Here is an 18893-nt window from a genome sequence, read left to right as displayed (position 1 = left end):
TTAAGAAAAACTTGAACAAATATAATCTGAAATCCTTAGCAGTGGCATAATTGTGCATGCCTGTTGTGTTTCAATCTGTTTTCCACCTATAATGAATTATAAACACAAACATACTTGTGGGGTCTCTTAGCAAACATGAAAGTAAAGTATATTGTTTTTTGTTATCTATTTATTTTCACCAATACAGTATTTTGATATATTACAAAAATAAAGCATAATTTATATAGCAGGTTTTCTCTTTATAGATAGTTTGGTTGAAGACTTGTTCAGATTATTGTTCCTGTAGAAAAAACAACAATAAAAAGTTTACAAAAAATTTCAATGTTTTGACCTTTAATTATTTTTTGGCACAATAATTATGGAAGTAATTCAAAATGTCAAGTAGTAAGATTAGTATCTATTTCCCAAGTGAATAAATACATGTACTTAAATATTCCCTATTTCTCATATCTCATTTTTGAAGGATATGCATATATGCCATACTTTATGGATCCAGAGACGCATTTTTTTTTTCCCACATTGTGACATCTCTGAATTGGTAGGCATCTTACAATTGATAGCTTCTTAGATTTAATGAAATAGAGAATATGTATAGTATATGGACAGTTTTCTTGCAGTTGGTTTGTGATAAATGTGCTGTGATGTTTATACTCTCTGAAGGCGTCACAAGAGTCATCCTCACAACCATGGAAGCAAAATAAATTTTTTAATACTTAACCTAATAGCCTGACCATGTTTATGCATTTGTAATGTTTAGAAGGTTACTTACTGATTCTGCTACTTGAGGTAGGGCAAATTAGTTAAATCTCAGACATTTAAGATTTCTATTAGAGTAGCAAAGTATGAAAGTAAGTGCACTCACTTTTCCTGTAGTTTTGTTTATGCCTTTTGAATTCACAGCAGTTGTATCCTTGAGTTATTTTGTTACTTATTCTTTGTTAATCTTTTTTTCCCAGTACACGCAGCTGCTGCGAAAAGGACTGTTTTAGTACGAATATGTTTCTTCTTTTCTGTAGAAATAAAATGTAAAAATTCTATTGTATTTCATACAGGTTTGGGTGGTTATTAGTGTCCTTTAAAATTCTGAGTTGCCCAAAGAATCCTCAACTGGATAATTGTATAACGGGGGTAGTGGGGTGAGGAGGGGATGGGGAAGGTGTCATGTATCTGATTACCAGGATTATATCTTGTGGTCCCACTATATTTGCAACCATTTTAACAATCATCTCCGATGTCCTATTCTAGCAAAAATTAATATATGCAAAAGGAGAAATTATTCAAGACATTATGATTTACAAGTACTGAAAGGCAGAGAATTTCAGGAATACTTAATACATATCTGCATTTTTAATCTGCTTTCATAAGAACAAGACTAGAAAAATTCACAGCCACTATGTTTAATAATGTTACTAAATAATTTGTTAAAACATGGTCATTAAAAATATACAAAAACAACACTTGTCTTAGCTTTCTTAAGTTTTGACTTAAGTCCTTGTAGCACGTTACAATTTTAACTGCCACAGTGTATGTCAATTATTTTGCCAACCAGTCCTGAATATGTAATTTATTTATTTATTTATTTATTTTTGAGACAGAGTATCACTCTGTTACCCAGGCTAGAGTGCCATGGCATCAGCCTAGCTCACAGCAACCTCAAACTCCTGGGCTCAAGCAATCCTACTGCCTCAGCCTCCTGAGTAGCTGGGACTACAGGCATGATCCACCATGCCCAGCTAATTTTTTCTATATATATTTAGTTGTTTGGCTAATTTCTTTCTGTTTTTTTTAGTAGAGACGGGGTCTCGCTCTTGCTCAGGCTGGTCTCGAACTCCTGAGCTCAAACGATCCTCCAGGCTCGGCCTCCCAGAGTGCTAGGATTACAGGCGTGAGCCACCATGCCCGGCCCTGAATATGTAATTTAAAAGTTAAAATACAGATTGAGTATTCCATATCCAAAAATGCTTGGGACCAGAAATGTTTCAGATTTCAGAGTTTTTCAGATTTTTAAATAGTTGCATTATATTTACCAGTTCAGTATCCCTAATCTGAAAATCTGAAATGCTCCAAGGAGCATTTTTTGGGGGCATCATGTTGATGCTCCAAAAGATTCGGTTTTTGGAGCTTCTCGGATTTCCGATTTTTGGATCAGGTACACTCAACCTGTATTTTCTTTTTTCTTTTCTTTCTTTCTTTCTTTTTTTTTTTTTGAGACAGAGTCTTACTCTGTTGCCTAGGCTAGAGTGCCATGGCGTCAGCCTAGCTCACAGCAACCTCAAACTCCTGGGCTTAAGCAATCCTCCTGCCTCAGCCTCCTGAGTAGCTGGGACTACAGGCATGCGCCACCATGCCCAGGTAATTTTTTCTGTATGTATTTTTAGTTGTCCAGATAATTTCTTTCTAATTTTAGTAGAGACGGGGTCTCGCTCTTGCTCAGGCTGGTCTCGAACTCCTGAGTTCAAATGATCCGCCCACCCGGGCCTCCCAGAGTGCTAGGGCCCTGAGCCACGGTGCCCGGCCTATTTTCTTGATTAATTTGGGTCAATTGGTAAACTTGACAACTACATTGTTATATATTTGTTTAAAACCATTGGTTTTCAAGATTTGACTGCACATTGGAACCACCTAGAGAGATTATTTTTAAAATATGCCTAGGTCTAACCCCCAGAGATTCACATCGAATTGGTCTATGGTGTGGCCTGAGCACAGTTTTTTTTTAAAACCTCCAGGTGATTCTAATGTTTGAGAACCACTGATCTACTCTCTTCCTAGTTCAGATCTTAATTTTTCCAAGAGACCTTTTGACAACTGGGCAAATGATTTTATTATCTCTCACTGAAATTTTGATTGCACTTATTTATAAGGAGGTTCTGAGAATTAAATGATCAAAATGTAGATAATTGTATCAAGTCCTTTTTCATAACAATAACAAAAAGGTAACTGACAGTTTTATGAATTGATTTTTTTAATGTTTCTTTTAAAGCAATCTAGTGGCCTAAAAAAGTCTTCTGTAAAGCGCGTATCCAGTTAAGATATTTAGTTAATGGACAAATTACTTATCTATAATCTAAGTTATAATATATGATATAATACTCAAGGACTTTTGGAATTTTAAAACAAAATTCTTTTTAATACTTTTAAGAATAACTGCACTAAATTACACTCTGGTTTAGGGATACACTCAGAATTAACTTATTTACCTTTTGTTTACAGGAAAAATTAAGGCAAAAAGTAACAATCTTAGCTTTCAGGATGAAGTCTGGCATTTACCATTCTGACAAGCCTATGCCACACCCTTGCCAGCTGGTTCCCCAAGCAGATCTCCACTCAGCCTCGCTATGTGCAATTCTTGGCCAGCTGACGTCTGTGCTGCTCCTTCGGGAAGACATCCCTGTGTACTCGAGCATCCAAAAGACTTAGAGATTTACTCTCCCATAGCCACTTGCTAGAAGGAATCCACTGTATTCTAATCGCTTCACTTGTCTGTTTCTCACAGAGTATGGGCTTTAAGGTCAGGGACCGGGTTTTATTCAACTTTGTCACTGCAACATCTGCTCCAGTGCGAGGCTTAAAGGCGCCCAATATATTAACGAAGCTAGTGCAGTGATTCTGAAGGAGACCACAGGACCGGCAGGGCTGCAGTGATGTATTGTGGCCACAAGAGGACAGGAGAGGGCTACTGAGCCGGAGGAGATCCAGGCTCCTCCAGAAGTCGTGTGGCAGAAGAATTCAACAGGAAACATTCAAAAGCTAGATTACAGGTGGCTCAGAGATGGCCAAGGAAGTCAAGAGGCCAAACTTTACTATTACCTCCCCAGGAGGGTGGTACATTTCAGGGATCTGATGAGTGCCTAATATGGGTCTGGTGTTTTATAACTCCCGCTATCAGCGATATTTTACAACTGGGGAAACTGAGGAATGGAGGTTAAATAACATGTAAGAAGCAGAGCTGATATTTGAGCCCAGGTCCACCTCACTCCAAAGCCCACATGGCGTCAGTGCTCCAGGAGCAGAAGTAGAGCCACGGGCAGCCAGAAATCTTCCTTTAGGTCTCAGCTCAGTTCAGAGATTCATCCTTTGATTCTTTAACCAGGTTAAGTCTCCCTTTTAGGTTCTCTCATACTTCTATGCCCTACCTTCAGTACACCTGGGACTTTATATAGATTTGTATAATATCAGATCCTCCTACTATACTAGAGATGAACAAGTTATAGCCTACGGGGCAATTCTGCTACAATGGCCAAGTTGAGTAGTTGCTACAGAGACCTTATGGCTGGCAAAGCCAAAAGTATTTATTATTTGGCTTTTTACAGGAAAAGTCTGCCAACCCCTGTACTAGACTGAGTTCCAATTGGACAGGGACTATATCTGTTTCATCCACCGTTGCAACCCAAGTGTCTAACGTGGTGGTTGGCACAGAACAGGCACTCAGTAAATACTTGTTGAATACAGTTTAGTGTTAATAATGAAAATGGAATGGAGCCTAAAAAATTGGAGAAATTTCAGGTATCAGTATGCCCAATTAACAACATTTCAGTGCTTGCAAATACTACTGATTTTTAAATTGAAATGTTTCTGGTCAATAATCTATTGACTGAAAATGATTTTGGGTAAGAATATATATTTCTTCATAAATTAAGTGACAGTCTTTTCATTTTCAATGAAAATCTTATTTTTCCCACATTGTTCACTGTATAACAGTTCATTCTTCGTGTGTGGCCTAGAACAAAGAAGTCAGCCTTTATTCGCTTTTGTGTCTCAGCCTATGTGACCCTTAGGCTTTCCCATGTTGCCAGCAAGGCTCAGCCTCTCTATGAGTGACCAAAGGACACAATGTCAGTGTCAACACTCTAGTTCAGGGGTTGGCAAACTTTTTCTGTAAAGGGCCAGATAAATATTTTGGGCTTGGCAAGTCATGTAGTCTCTGTCAGAGATACTCTGTCATTGTGGCACAAAAGCAGTCATATGCAATGTGTAAATAAATGAGCATGCCTATGTTTCAGTTAAACTTTATGGACATGGAAATTGAATTTCATATAATTTTATGGTATCATGAAATATTATTCTTTTGATTTTTCTCCAACAATTTAAAAATATAAAAACCATCTCTAGCTTTGGGCCCTACAAAAACAGGAGGGAGGCTGGTTTGGTCCCAGGCCATAGTATGCTGACCGACCCCCCCCCCCACCCCCCATAGACAATCGACTCTGCCAGGCCCACTAGGGATCCCTTGTGCACTACTATATCCTAAGTATCATCAGGCTCATGCAGGACCACAGAAACAGATTTTCAGCTGATAAGAGGGTTTACCCACATAATTCTTCATTAGCTCCTGAAACATTATTTCTTCTGTCAAGCAATGCTCCAGAACACAAGTTTTACCAAATATCAGAATGTCTTTAATCCTATTACTTTCCCCCTTTTTACTTTTATCCCATTCTACTTTCTGCAACCTACCCTTAAAATTGCTTATCTAGTGATTATGCTTTTTAAAATTAAACCTTAATAATCTCTAATAGATCTGTACACTTGCCAGCTGATGTTAGTTTTGTTTCCTTACTCTATCACTCCTCTACACTCTGTCTCCTTCCTTCTCCCCAGCTCGCCGACACCCACGATCCCATCTTCCCAAGGGGTTCCACCACCGGGCCCTCTCGGCTGCACTTGTGCAAGGACTCGCCTCCACTCCTCACTACAGCCCTAATCTGGACAGGGTTTTGTGGCCGTGTCTAATGTGACATTATTGTAGGGATTGAGGAGGAAGTTGCTATGCCTCTGGAGAGATGGAGCTGCTTGCTCATGAAGCCAGGATATTAGACAAGATGTGTCAACCTCTCAGAAGCCCCAGAAGGCATCCCGAGATTTTCAGAGAAGGCAACAGTGGCTGTTTTTAATGCTAAGCTCAGCTCAGGAAGAAAAGGTAAAATTATGTTCAATTTCTTGTGTTTAAAAAGACAAGAAAGTGTGTAAAAGATTTTTAAAAAGACCTCTCTGGAAAATGTTTAAAATAAGAATTTTTTAAAAATCATAAAGAAATTAAGATTCAGTTATCTAGAAAATTCTTTCAGATGAAAGGGAGAATTGGCTAACACTGCTGCACTACCATAACCCACAAGTGAGTATCAATGTTCAGGTGAATATTTGTGACATTATTGGGGATAACTAAGTTATGCAGTTGGCACTTTTTTTTTCTTCTTTTAATGTCACCAGCTACAGTAAAATAGCCAGAAGCCCTATGTTACCAAAAGCTCTGAGCTGTTACTTACGAAGAAGGTCCGTTGGTGACTCCTGTTTCATGAGAGTATGCAACTCGTTAAGATTCCCTTCTAGCCAAGTACTGATACTCTCGATTTTTTTATCCCTTTCGTACAGCTTCTTCATTAGATGTTTTATGTCTTGTAAGACCTCTTCACCATTGCCCGTCAAGTCCTGAAAGAAATGGCATTTGGAGGTATATAAATATCAATTGCAACAAAATAAATAAAGACACATTCTCTCTGAGGGGATCATGTCCAAAATAAAAAGTATTATATATGCAAAATTGGTATTAGTCATAGAAAATAAGTGTTGTGTACACAGCCAGTTCTCAAAATTCTATAAAAGATCTCAGAAAAATGAATTATCAAATACAAAGATTTAATGGACTGCTCACTGAACTGAAGTTTTTAACTGGATGTGGTAGTGGTGGTGGTAGGATGAAAAGCCAGTTCACTCTCAGAGCAGCACAGAACTGCAGAGGAGATTCGGCTTAAGGGAAAGAATTTTGGAATCAGGCAGAATCTGAAGTTTCAAATTCCCCTAAGTTCATTAACTGTTTGGTCTTGGGCAAGTTACTTAAATTCTCTGAGTCTCATTAGCTTCATTTGAAAAAGACATTATTAACACTTTCCTTATCCAGTGTTTTTTAAGGGTTACATAAGGATTATATAAACTTTAAATATTAATACATAGAAAGTGGCAGAGCCAGGATTTAGGATTTAAGCCCCAGCCTACCTGACTCTAAAGTGGGTGGGGACTGGAGATGTCACATGGCTGGTAAAACATGAAGGCAAACGGAGTTCAGAACTGACAGCTTTGTCCTAAAACAAAATGTGTTCAATTTGAGCTTGCAAAAAAAGGGAGTCTTCCTCATTCTGGGTGGTAAAGCAGGAAGATAGTTTCCCAAAGGATTAAGATTTTATAATGACCTTCGGCAGAAAGGACACATTTTAGGATGTGGTGGTCACACAAGCTCTGTCACTTCCCTGCAGTTCTGAACTCCTAACCTTATGTGTGCAGTGCGCGCGCGCGCACACACACACACACACACACACACACACACACACTTATTAGGTAGGTGAACATTTTTGGAAATATGATACTTATAGAGGTAACACACAAAAAACTTACCTTAATTATGGCCTTAAATTCAGCCCACAAGTCCGTATAGTGTGCTAAAAGAGAGATTTAAAAAACAGAACGGTTACTGAAACAATTCAAACATCTTTATGAAAGTAATGTTTTCATTTCTTCAAAAATTATTTGTATCTAAAAATTTCTATTTCCAAAATGACAGAATAACTGGATCGGACTTGCCCTCCCAATGCAAACAAGCAGAAAAAAGAGTAAAACAGATGAAAGAAATATTTTCAGAGGCTGGAGACGGGCCAGCACAGGACTGAGACACCTGGGACAAGGGAAACAAAGGAGGTGAGCCCTCCGACCCCCTGGCTTTCTGCTGGGGGGCACCTTCCAGACCACGGCACAGGCAGAGCAGGGCAGCCTTACACACACACACACACACACACACACACACACACACACCTGCAAAGATTAGCAAATTGAATCCAGAAATAGACAAAAATGATAAAAACTTTTGAACAAGTGGGCTTTATGCTAGGAAGGGGAGATTGGTTTAATATTGAAAAATTAATCAGTGTAACTTACCACACTAACAATGTAAAGGAGAAACACCATCTGAGCGTCTCAGTAGATGTCTGAGCTGCTAAGGCCAGTGACACAGGCACTGTGTGCCTCCATGACTGACACTCCCTGCCCCAGTAGATACCCTGGACACCCAGGCCTGGGTGAGCCTCCCTGGTTGGCAACACTCTTCATACATGGTAACACGTTGTTGCTGGGGAAATTTAGTGCAGCCTTGAGACTCCACTGGGAGAAGACTCCTGGAAGCTTGCACCTGATTTCCTCCCTACTTTGTCCTATGTGTCTTTTCCTTTTGCTGATTTTACTCTGTATCTTTCACTGTAATAACAATAACCATGAGTATAATAACTTCTGAGTCCTGTGCATCCTTCTAACTAATCATTAAGCCTAAAGGTAGTCCTGTGGACACCTGATACTACACTAAAAGCTGCAAAATCTTATTGAGATTGAGCAAAATTAAAGAAGACCTAAATAAATAGAGATATATACTGTGTTCTTCAACTGGAAAACTTATAGAAAGTCAATTCTCCTAAAATTGATTTACAGATTCAACACAAACCCAATTGAGATCCCAGCAGGATTTTTTTTGTGTGTGTGTGTATGTAGATTAATAAGCTGATTCTAAAATATATATGGAAATCAAAGAACTTAGAATAACCAAAATAATTTTAAAAGAGAAGCACAAAGGTGAAGAACTTATATTACCTGATTTACAGGCTGCACAGAAAGCTACAGCAATCAAGACAGTGTGGTATGGGTATAAAGTTAGACATTTAGAATAAAAGAACTGACCCATAAAATTGATTTTTGAAAAAGCTGCCAGGGTAATAACATGACAAAAGCATAGTCTTTTCAAAAACAAACAGATAGACAACCCCCAGCCCCCAGCCGCAAATGATGCTAGGACAAGATGCATAAGTGAAAACAATGAAATCCAACCCTTACCTCATACCATATGGAAAAGTTCCCTTGAAATGAATCAGAGATCTTAGACATAAAAGCTATAACTAAAAAAGTCATAAAATGAAATCTTCAAGGCCTTGGGTAGGCAAAAATATCTTTGGCAGGACACAAAAAGTACTAATCTTAAAAGACAAAATAGATAAAGTGGACTTCATCCAAATGAAAAATTCTTACTCTTTTTGAGACAACATTAAGAAAATGAAACATCAAGCCAAAGACTGAAGAAGGGCTCATTTCCAGAATATATATTCTAACTTAATAATTAGAACACAAACAAAGCAAAGTAATGAGCAGAAGTTTTGGATAGACATGTGGCAGATGGTATTTTCCAAAGATGGCCCCACAGTGCATTCCATTCCACACCTCCCAACACAATGCTGACACTCCCTCCATTGAGCGGTGGTGTCTGTGCCCCTTGGCTTGTACCTGGGTGACTGCCTCAACCGTTAGCGTATTGTGGTAGTAACACTCTGACTTCCTAGGCTAGGTCATAACATGCCATGAACTTTCACTTTGTTCTCTTGGGATGCTTGCTTTTGGAACCCAGCAGGCCAGGCAGCTACACAGAGAGGCCATGAGGAGGTGTCCCAGCCAGTGGTCTCCCCTGAGATCCAGCTGAGAACTAGAATCGACTTCAGACACATGAATGAGTGAGTCTCCAGATGATTTCAGTTCCCAGCTGCTGAATTATCCTTGATGTCCCCAGCTGATGCTGTGTGGAGCAGACATTAAGTTGTCTCCACCAAGCTCTAATTGAATTGCCAATTTGTGAGCGAAGTATTAATAAATGATTTGTCTTAAGCCCCTACATTTGTGATATTTGATTAACTGGCTCAAGACACTTCACAAAAGATGATATACAACGGCAAAAAGACTTGTGAAAAAATGCTTAACATTAGTTATCAGGGAAATACAAATTAAAATCACAATGAAATACCATTACATACCTGTTAAAATGACACAATGTTAACTATTTGAAGTGTTTTGACAATTTTAAGTATTGGTGAGGATGCGGAGCAATGGGGACTCTTTTCCATTGCTAGTGGGATAAGAAACTTGTACAACCACTTTGGCAACTTTGTTTGGCAGTTTCTTATAAAGTTAATCTTACAACAACCATATAACCCAGCAATTCCACTATAAATGTTTACCCAAGAGAAATGAAAACATATCCATAAAAACACCTGTTAACAAATGTTCACAGCAACTTCAATCATAATAACCCAAATCTAGAAACATTCCAAACTACCTTCAGCTGGTGAATGGATAAACGAAATACGGTATATCCATACAATGGAATGCTACTGTACAGCTATAAAAAGGAGCAAACAAACTAATGATACACGCAGCAACAGGGATGAGTCTTAAAAAAACATTTTGCTGAGTGAAAGAAGCCAGGTACAAAAGTGTGCATACACTATCACTTCATTTATATCTAATTATTAGTGACAGAAAGTAGACCAATAGTTTTCAGGAACTGGCGGTGGGGTGTGAGATCAACTGCAAAGGGATTCAAGGGGAATTTTGCAGTGATGAAACTGCTCTATATCTTGTTTGTGATAGGAGTGATTGCAGTGGTACATTTGTCAAAATTCATTGAACTTAAAATGGGTGCATTTTATTCCATAAGTCAATAAAATGGCTTTAAACAAAATAAAAACTTCACATATAAAGAGCACCCCTGACACATTACTTACTGTGCTCAGCTATCAGCTGCCACGACAGGTCACCTGAAGAGCGCTTGAGGTTTTGTTTTATTGTTATGTAGTTCTCTGTGTTGTCCTTCATGTATGAAATATACTGAAAATGAAAAGCACAGGATTGCTTTTAGTAGTTCAGTTACTATAGATTAACTATTCACGTAGCCATTCAGCAAACACATAAGACTTCCTTCTCTGTGCCACCCACTGTTCTAGGTACAGGGATAACAGGGTGAATAAAATGTCCTTGTCAAGCTTCTGTTCTGGAGAAGGAGATGAAAGATTCTGCTTCCTATTAAGCATTTCAGCATTCAAATAAATATGGCATTTCTGTGGCATTCTACAAAAAGAAATGAGAAGGTGTTCTGCCTAAATGTGTCAATGGTCCCCCCTGAGATCCAGCTGAAAGCCAGAATCAACTTCAGACACGTGAATGAGTGAGTCTCCAGATGATTTCAGTTCCCAGCTGCTGAACTATCTTTGAAGTTGCCCCAGCTGATGCCATGTGGAGCATGCCATGTGTAAACACTTGTTTACACAACAAAAATATTCCTTATGCAACATGTGTGTGCAGTGTATGTCACAAAGCAGTGATGCTGTCAGATTGGAGCTTAGCGTTAAGACCTCAGAGAGATAATTTGTTGAGTCAGGAGACTCCCTGGAATTGCCCACTCAAGTCAGATGTTTCACTGGATTGGGTGACAGCAGTGGTAGCAGAGATAGTGGCTTTGGGCATTAATAAGTCATGGCTTTCCGTCCTGACTACCTAGTGTTCAGAAACTCTAAAGTCTTTGGGAACTCTGAAAATATGGGCTTCAAGGGGCTTCTGGGGGCTTCGGGACCTAAACTTGGCACTGGTCCAGTTTGAAGAGAGAAAACAGTCTACTCATGTATTTTGATCTTGTGTTATAGTCTTTTCATGGCTTGTTGGCTGGTTTCATAGTAAACCAAAGTGAAAGCCACTTTAAGCCAAGTCCAAGGCATCATTCTTACCCCTTCTTGAATGTGGGTCATTGTAGACTTGCCTAGTTCAGCTGGACTCTCATGTTTCTCCCAAACTCTCTAACTGTTCTCTTTTAGATTCCTTCTCTTCCACAGCTCACTCCTTCAAAGTTGTTTTTCTCCGGGGCTCTGTTCACAGCTCACTGATCTTCTCACTCCAAACACTGTCCCTGAGGAGACCTGTCCACCTCCCAGATGTAAATCCTGCCTCTATGCTAATGATACCCTGAGAGACTTCTCCCCTGAGTGCCTACCCTGGTGTTGTGAGCTGCCCTTGCTCCGGGCCACTGTATATGCCCTGTCCGGATTGTTGCATACTGAATTGCAATGATCCAGTTTATACGTGCAATTCTTCAGCTACTATGAGCTTCCTAAGGGCCGGGGCAGTATTTTACTTATCTCTGTAATTCACTACGTCTTGCCCATTACTTGGGACTCAATGGGTGTTTAAAGTGCAGGGATACGATCAGCAAAACAGAAAGTGGTGAGTGATAAGATAACAGCACAGGGTCATCTGAGGACTAGTAGATAAATATCGAATCCACAAACAGGACTTTAAGAATCAGTCTTTCACATAGGCATCCATTTGCTCACCCACTTCCAAAATACTAATAAAAATTCTAATTCTTTTTAACAATAATTGGTATCATCATGATAGGAAGGTAGTCTAGTGGAATTTTTCATGGGGAGATGAAATTGCTTACAAGTTTGTTTTAAGGTCTAGAAGAACCGAGATGGTTGCGTGTGTGAGGGTTACTGATGACAGTACGCACCTAGACTCTCGGCAGCACAATTACCTTTCGAAAGTATATTAGTACCTACTGTGCCATTTTAATTGACAAAAAAACCACATGAGAGTGGTGAGAAAACTATTGCCATTTAACAGATGAAAAGAATTACCCAGAGAGGTGAAGGGATTTTCTTCACGGCACTGGACTAGCCAGTGGCAGGGCCACTTCCCCTTACAGTCATTGCCGTAGGACTGACTTTTTATTTTTCTAGCTATTGAAAATTCTAAAAAATGTGGAGCCCCAGTTTCCTCTTCTATAAAAGGGACATAATATATTATCTACTTTATAAGGTTATTGTGAACATCAAATGAGACCAAATCCCTCTAACAATCGAGGCATTGTGCAAAACACTTGGGGTATGTTGATAACAGATCCTGACCATGAGGTAATTTTGGTTTACTGAAAAAAATGATTTTTTAAAAGATTGCATTTTTTTTTCACACTTTCAGCTTACAAAGAAGTCACAATCACCCGGTGAGTTAGAAGTTATTCTCAGTTTAAGAGGACAAAATGAATCAAGTGATCTGCTCAAAGTCACACCGTGTGACAGACTCTAATCTAGGTCTTTCAAACTAGAGAATATTATTAATATACAAACTTATGTTAGTATTGTTTTGTCAAAGTATATAAAATATGGAAATCTATGCACTTAAAAATATATTATTTGAATGCAACAGTTCTGGCCGTTAAAAATCAGTGGCATATAAATATCTAATTGTTAAACTTAACATTTTAAAACATTAGAATGAGTGAATTTTAAGTATAAATAACAAAAACAACCTTTTGAGATTAAGCTGGGACTTTAATTTTAGGGATTGAACGAACAAATTCCTTTGCTATTAAAAGAGTTACAATCAGATGAAATAGACAACCTAATTTTTAAAAATGAGCAAAAGACTTGAACAGCCCCTTTTCAAAGACGGATATTCGAGTGGCCAGCAACATTTGACGAGGTGCTCCAACAGTCCTTAGGAAAATGCAAACCAGTGGGGCACCACTACAAACCCACCACACTGGTTAAATTGAAAAAGACAGTTTTGGTGAGAACGTGGAGTAACTGGTGTTCTCATGCATTGCTGGTGGGTGCCACTCCTTTGGGAGACTGGCGGTGTACTAACGTGGAAGATATGCATCCCTATGGCTCTGCAATTCCACTTGAGATGTATACCCAATAGAAATATGTATGTATGTTCATCAAAAAATGTGTACTAGAATGTTCATAGCAACACTATTTGTAATAGCTAACTCTCCAAACATCCAACAGTAGAGTATATAAATTGTAGTGTAGCCATGCAATGGAATACTATAGAGGACTAACAAAAATGAACTAACTACACTCAACAATAAGGATGAACCTCATAAACATAATGTTGAGCCAAACAGTGTATACTGTATCATTCTACACATATAATGTTCAAAACCATGCAAACCTAGTCTGTGGTGTTGGAAGTCAGTACAGTGTTACCCTGGTGCAGGTGGGTAGTGACTGGAAGGGACAGAGAGGGTAGCTGGATACTGTTAATGCTCAGTTTCTTGATCTGGGTGCTGGTTACACAGGTGTGTTCATTGAGTTGTACACTTAAGATTTGGATACTTTTCTGTAAATATTTTATACTTCATCCTTCATTAAAATATTTTGAGAACTATTAATATTCCCTTCTTTTCTCTCATAACTATTACAGATCTAGCCAATCAATCAAAACCATTGTGCAAAGTGAGGTGTTCTTGAACTTACTTTTTCTAATCTTTTATTTTCCAGAAGCAAAAATTCTACTTTTTGGTCATGTACATAGATTTCATTTTCTAGGTTCTTTAGAATTTCAAAATGAGCTTTGATTTTTTTGCTTTCCTGGTCTCGTATTTGTTTTAATTCTTGCTTCACTCTCTCCTGCTCAAACAAAAAACCCACAATTATACAGTTAAAAGAGCAGGGCTCCAGAGCATTAAACTGCCCAGATCACATTCGGAGCAGGATTCAAAATTAACTCCTAAAGCATCCAGCTGAGACTGTGGACATCTTTCCTTAGAAAAACCAATCAACCCCACAGCTGATTTATGAAAATTTATTCAGGGACTCTGGGAAGGGGGTTCACGGGCCCTAAGTTAAGAACCCAGACACTGAGACACCTTCACAAAATAGAATATACGGTTGGCCCTCTGCATCTGCGGGTTCCACATCCATGGGTTTAACAAACCGCAAATGGAAACCATTCAGAAAAAAACAAAAAAAAAATAGAAATACAACAATAAAAATAATACAAATAAAAACAATACTGTATATCAACTACTTACATTGCATTTGCATTATATTAGGTATCATAAGTAATCTAGAGATGATATTTAAGGCAATGGTCCCCAACCTTTTTGGCATCAGGGACTGGTTTCCTGGAAGACAGTTTTTCCATGGACTGGGGGTTGGCGGAATGGTTTCAGGAGGATTCAAGCACATCACATTTATTGTGCAGTCAAACCTCTCTGCTAATGATGATCTGTATTTGTAGCCACTCCCCAGCACTAGCATCACCACCTCAGCTCCACCTCAGATCATCAGGCATTAGATTCTCATAAGGATCTTGCAACTTAGATCCCTTGTGTGAGCAGTTTACAGCAGAGTTCGCACTCCTGTGACAATCTAATGCCACTGCTGATCTCACAGGAGGCAGAGCTTATGCAGTGATGCGAGCAACGGGGAGCAGCTGTAAATACAGGTGAAGCTTCACTTGGTTGCCCGCTGCTCACCTCCTGCTGTACAGCCCGGTTCCTAACAGGCCGTAGTGTAGACCAGTGCTGGTCTGCAGCCTGGGGGGTGGGGACTGCAGATTTAAAGAATACAGGAGGATGTGTGTAGGTTATATGCAAATACTATACCATGTTATATAAAGGATTTGAGCATCTGTGTATTTTGATATCCTTGGCAGTCTCAGAACCAATCTCCCACAGATACTGAGGGACAACTGTAATCTGACATATGAACAACTGTCTGGTAAAAATGGAAAAGGAGGGAATTTGTTGAGGCTTTTAGAGGGCTTAACCTTTTTTTTTTTTTTTCTGAGACAGAGTCTCACTCTGTTGCCTGGGCTAGAGTGCCACAGCGTCAGCCCAGCTCACAGCAACCTCAAACTCCTGGGCTCAAGTGATTCTCCTGCCTCAGCCTCCCGAGTAGCTGGGATTACAGGCATGCACCACCATGCCTGGCTAATTTTTTCTAAATATTTTTAGTTGTCCAGACAATTTCTTTCTATTTTTTAGTAGAGATGGGGTCTTGCTCTTGCTCAGGCTGATCTCGAACTCCTGAGCTCAAACAATCTGCCCACCTCGGCCTCCCAGAGTGCTAGGATTACAGGTGTGAGCCACCGTGCCTGGCCGACATTTCTTGAAGGACTAAGAATATTACATTATTGATTTTTCAGAATTCTCTACTATATTCTTTACTGAATTCTCTATTCAGTTCTCAGTTATTACACTATTATGCAATAAATTGTATGATATTTATTCGTTGTATAATCACTAGCAGTATCTCATTAAGAAAATAGAACTGTGTATATACGATACTTATAATTTTCTCCTTCATATTTATCCATGCCCATGACATGTTAGAAGTTACTTTTTGATATCATTGCATCTCAAAGAATAATATGCTTCCATTTTTAGTCAACTCCACATACATATGCTTATCATTATTAGTTATGAATTTTAAAAAGGTAGTAAACACCTCTTTACTTGCTCCTAGTTTGTCCACTTCCCTCCACACCTCTGCCTACTCATCCTTAAGAAGCATAATCAAGTCTTTGCCTTATAAATAAGAAAACTGAGGTCCCCCCATGATTTTTCCACCGTTACACATTAGTTCCAGTCTCTCTCTCTCCTTTCTTTCGCTCTCTCTATATACATATATATTATATATATATATGTTGTGACTAAAATTTTAAAACATGGCATTGAAAAGGTAGTTTAATAAATATGGATTTCATGAAAAATTCAACGGTACCAAGTAAGCACTGCTGTCTGTATATACCAGTATTTCAATAAAAGAATGAAGAAAAAATGTGTTGACTCTTTACCATGTCATTAGAGCATCTGGAAAAGTCTCTCGTAAAGTGAAAAATATGAGTTTTCAGTAAAATCTCCTCCTGTTTTTGTGCTATTAAAAGAAAAGAGAAAAAAAATAACTACCTCAAACAAGGCTTATAACAAAACCAGTTGTCAGGTGCTCCCGGAAGCTGTATCTGATGCCTCAGAATCAACCATGTAAAACTGTTTTTCAGCTGTTTCCTCTTCCATTTAGCTTAATGTTCTTAAAAAAATGCACATGTGGCTATTTCTTGATTTATCATTTTAAGATACTTTTTTACTTCTTCATATAGTATAGGAGGACTTAGCATGCTTATTCCCATCCACATCCCCCACCTACACCCACAACATCTACATTTCCTCCCTGTAACCCCCCATAAAGTTATGATTTTTGTTTAAATCAATTTTAACTGTTTAAATCATTATGACAATGTAAGAATTATTCACTGATGAGCCAATGGTATAGTAGTATGATTATATTAATGTTTCCCTTTTTGTATAATTTTTTATTTTTCCTGGAGTTAAAAATTGCCTCACTTTTTTTATTTGTTCAGTGTTCCATGTACTTACCCTCTACCTAGTACATGAAGGGTTAGGAGGAAATATTAGGGAAGCAGGAAATCAGGAATAAGGTAATGTATTGTGTGTCTGGGTAAAAGTGGTAAAAGACCAAGAAAATTTGCCTAAGTTGACTAAACGAAAACCTGACAAGAAGTGGAAAATGTGAGGAATGAGAACCAGACTAGTTACCCAGGTATTTATTTTTGTAATACTCTTCTCTTACTAAAAATCTACATTCCACTGGCCGCAGTGGCTCATGCCTATAATCCTAGCACTCTGGGAGCCTGAGGCGGGAGGATTGCTTGAGGTCAGGAGTTTGAAACCAACCTGAGCAAGAGCGAGACCCCATGTCTACAAAAAATAGAAAAAAATTAGCGGGGCACAGTGGTGTGCACATGCAGTCTAAGCTACTCAGGAGGCTGGGGCAGGAGGATCCCTTGAGCCCAGGAGTTTGAGGTTGCAGTGAGCTGTGATGATGCCAATGCACTCCAGCCCAGACGAGAGAGACCTGTCTCAAGAAAAAAAACAAACAAAAAACCAAAAAAACAAAGACAAAACAAAAACAAAAAACCTACTTTCCTTAGCAATACTCACTATCCCCTTTTGGATATTTGTTTATTTTACATTTGAGCATATTGAGTTTGCATATGAATGTCCCGTTTTGACACAGACGATTTTAATTTCTCTCTCCATATTCGTCTTTGCTAGCCAGTCATTCCCACTTCCAGCCCAGTGGACGTGTTTTGTTCCCATTCCAGTCCTTTCTGTAACTTTTGGTCCTGACCTTCTGAGTCCCATGCCCCTTCTTTCAAACAAATTATGGAAGTTGTTCCTGCTTAAAGACCAGCACGGATTCTGTGGACAACAATCTTCTGTTTCCCAAAGGCAAGACAAGACTCAGATCTCTGGGATAACTGATGTGTGGAGTGTAGGGTTGGATGATCACATCCAATTTTTGTGGAGAAAATAATAATTTTTACATTAAACATACATGATTACGCTATGAAATAGAGTTCAGAATGTGCATACTTTTGGACATATTTCACATCCTATACTAACTGCCAGATCTGAGCCCAGCTCAGATCTCTGAGCTTAGCAGGAGGTTAGTGAAAATCTGAGGAGCACCTACTTGATAAATGGTTAAAGTCATAGCTGGAAATGAGATAAAATTTGCAAATTTATTTGCTTTTGTTTTGTTGGTATTTAAAAAAAAGAAAAAGAAAAAATTTGTAAACTCATGGCAAGAAACAAAAAAATTCTCCATATGGTAGCAGATGAATGAGTTAGTTCTATCTTTACCAAATGTGGAGAGAAAGAACATAATATAGTGAACTACTAATTCTTAATTTAAACAGTCTTTAAGAGGGAAATGGAAAAATTAGCAATAGCAACAGTAAGATTGTGGTGTGGACAAGAAATAAGTAAGTGAGTCAAAAGCTAGAGAATAGAGCATTAAGGTGATGGGAAAAGTTGGATGAATTTCACCATCGGCTTGTGTTGATGGCCTGCCCGTGTTAGAAGACAACAGTGAAATCCTTACCTGGGACTGAGGCTGATTACTAAATGCTTCACACGTACCTGTAACAATATTATAGAGCTCTTTCAACTTTCTCTTTCTGTCTCTACACATCTCTTCTGCCTCATAAAGTTGTGGAAGACACTCAACTAGTTCTTCTTCCTTTTCTTTGTTAATTTGTATTTCCTTAATATATATGTCCTTTAAAGAAAATAAAGTTAAGTGAGAAGTATGATTTTGGAGAATTCATGTGACAATTTAGAGTAGAATAGAAGTTCTTTAAGGGGGGAGAGTTCTGCCTGCCTTGGTCTCCTTCTAATCTGCGGTGCATGGAAAGGTATCCGGCAAATACGAATTGTTTAATAAATA

At 38.6% G+C, this 18893-nt stretch overlaps 1 protein-coding gene across 1 annotated transcript in view; it reads right to left on the bottom strand.

Moving 5' to 3' along the window:
* Positions 1–178: 178 nt before the first annotated feature.
* The window catches only part of CCDC175 (coiled-coil domain containing 175), a 55751-nt gene continuing 37036 nt past the window's right edge, over positions 179–18893 (bottom strand). The window contains exons 14-21 of the mRNA XM_045566376.1: positions 18587–18725; positions 16438–16517; positions 14112–14264; positions 10581–10683; positions 7387–7430; positions 6264–6426; positions 863–1010; positions 179–280 (exon numbers count right to left, since the gene is read on the bottom strand). Of these exons, the coding sequence (XP_045422332.1) occupies positions 925–1010; positions 6264–6426; positions 7387–7430; positions 10581–10683; positions 14112–14264; positions 16438–16517; positions 18587–18725 (768 nt within the window). The 3' untranslated portion in view covers positions 179–280; positions 863–924. The remainder of the gene's footprint in view (positions 281–862; positions 1011–6263; positions 6427–7386; positions 7431–10580; positions 10684–14111; positions 14265–16437; positions 16518–18586; positions 18726–18893) is intronic.

This window comes from Lemur catta, chromosome 1 (genome assembly GCF_020740605.2).
Source record: "Lemur catta isolate mLemCat1 chromosome 1, mLemCat1.pri, whole genome shotgun sequence".
NCBI lineage: Eukaryota > Metazoa > Chordata > Mammalia > Primates > Lemuridae > Lemur > Lemur catta.
Note: the sequence above shows the minus strand (reverse complement) of the source record. Positions and strands in the feature narration are given on the sequence as shown.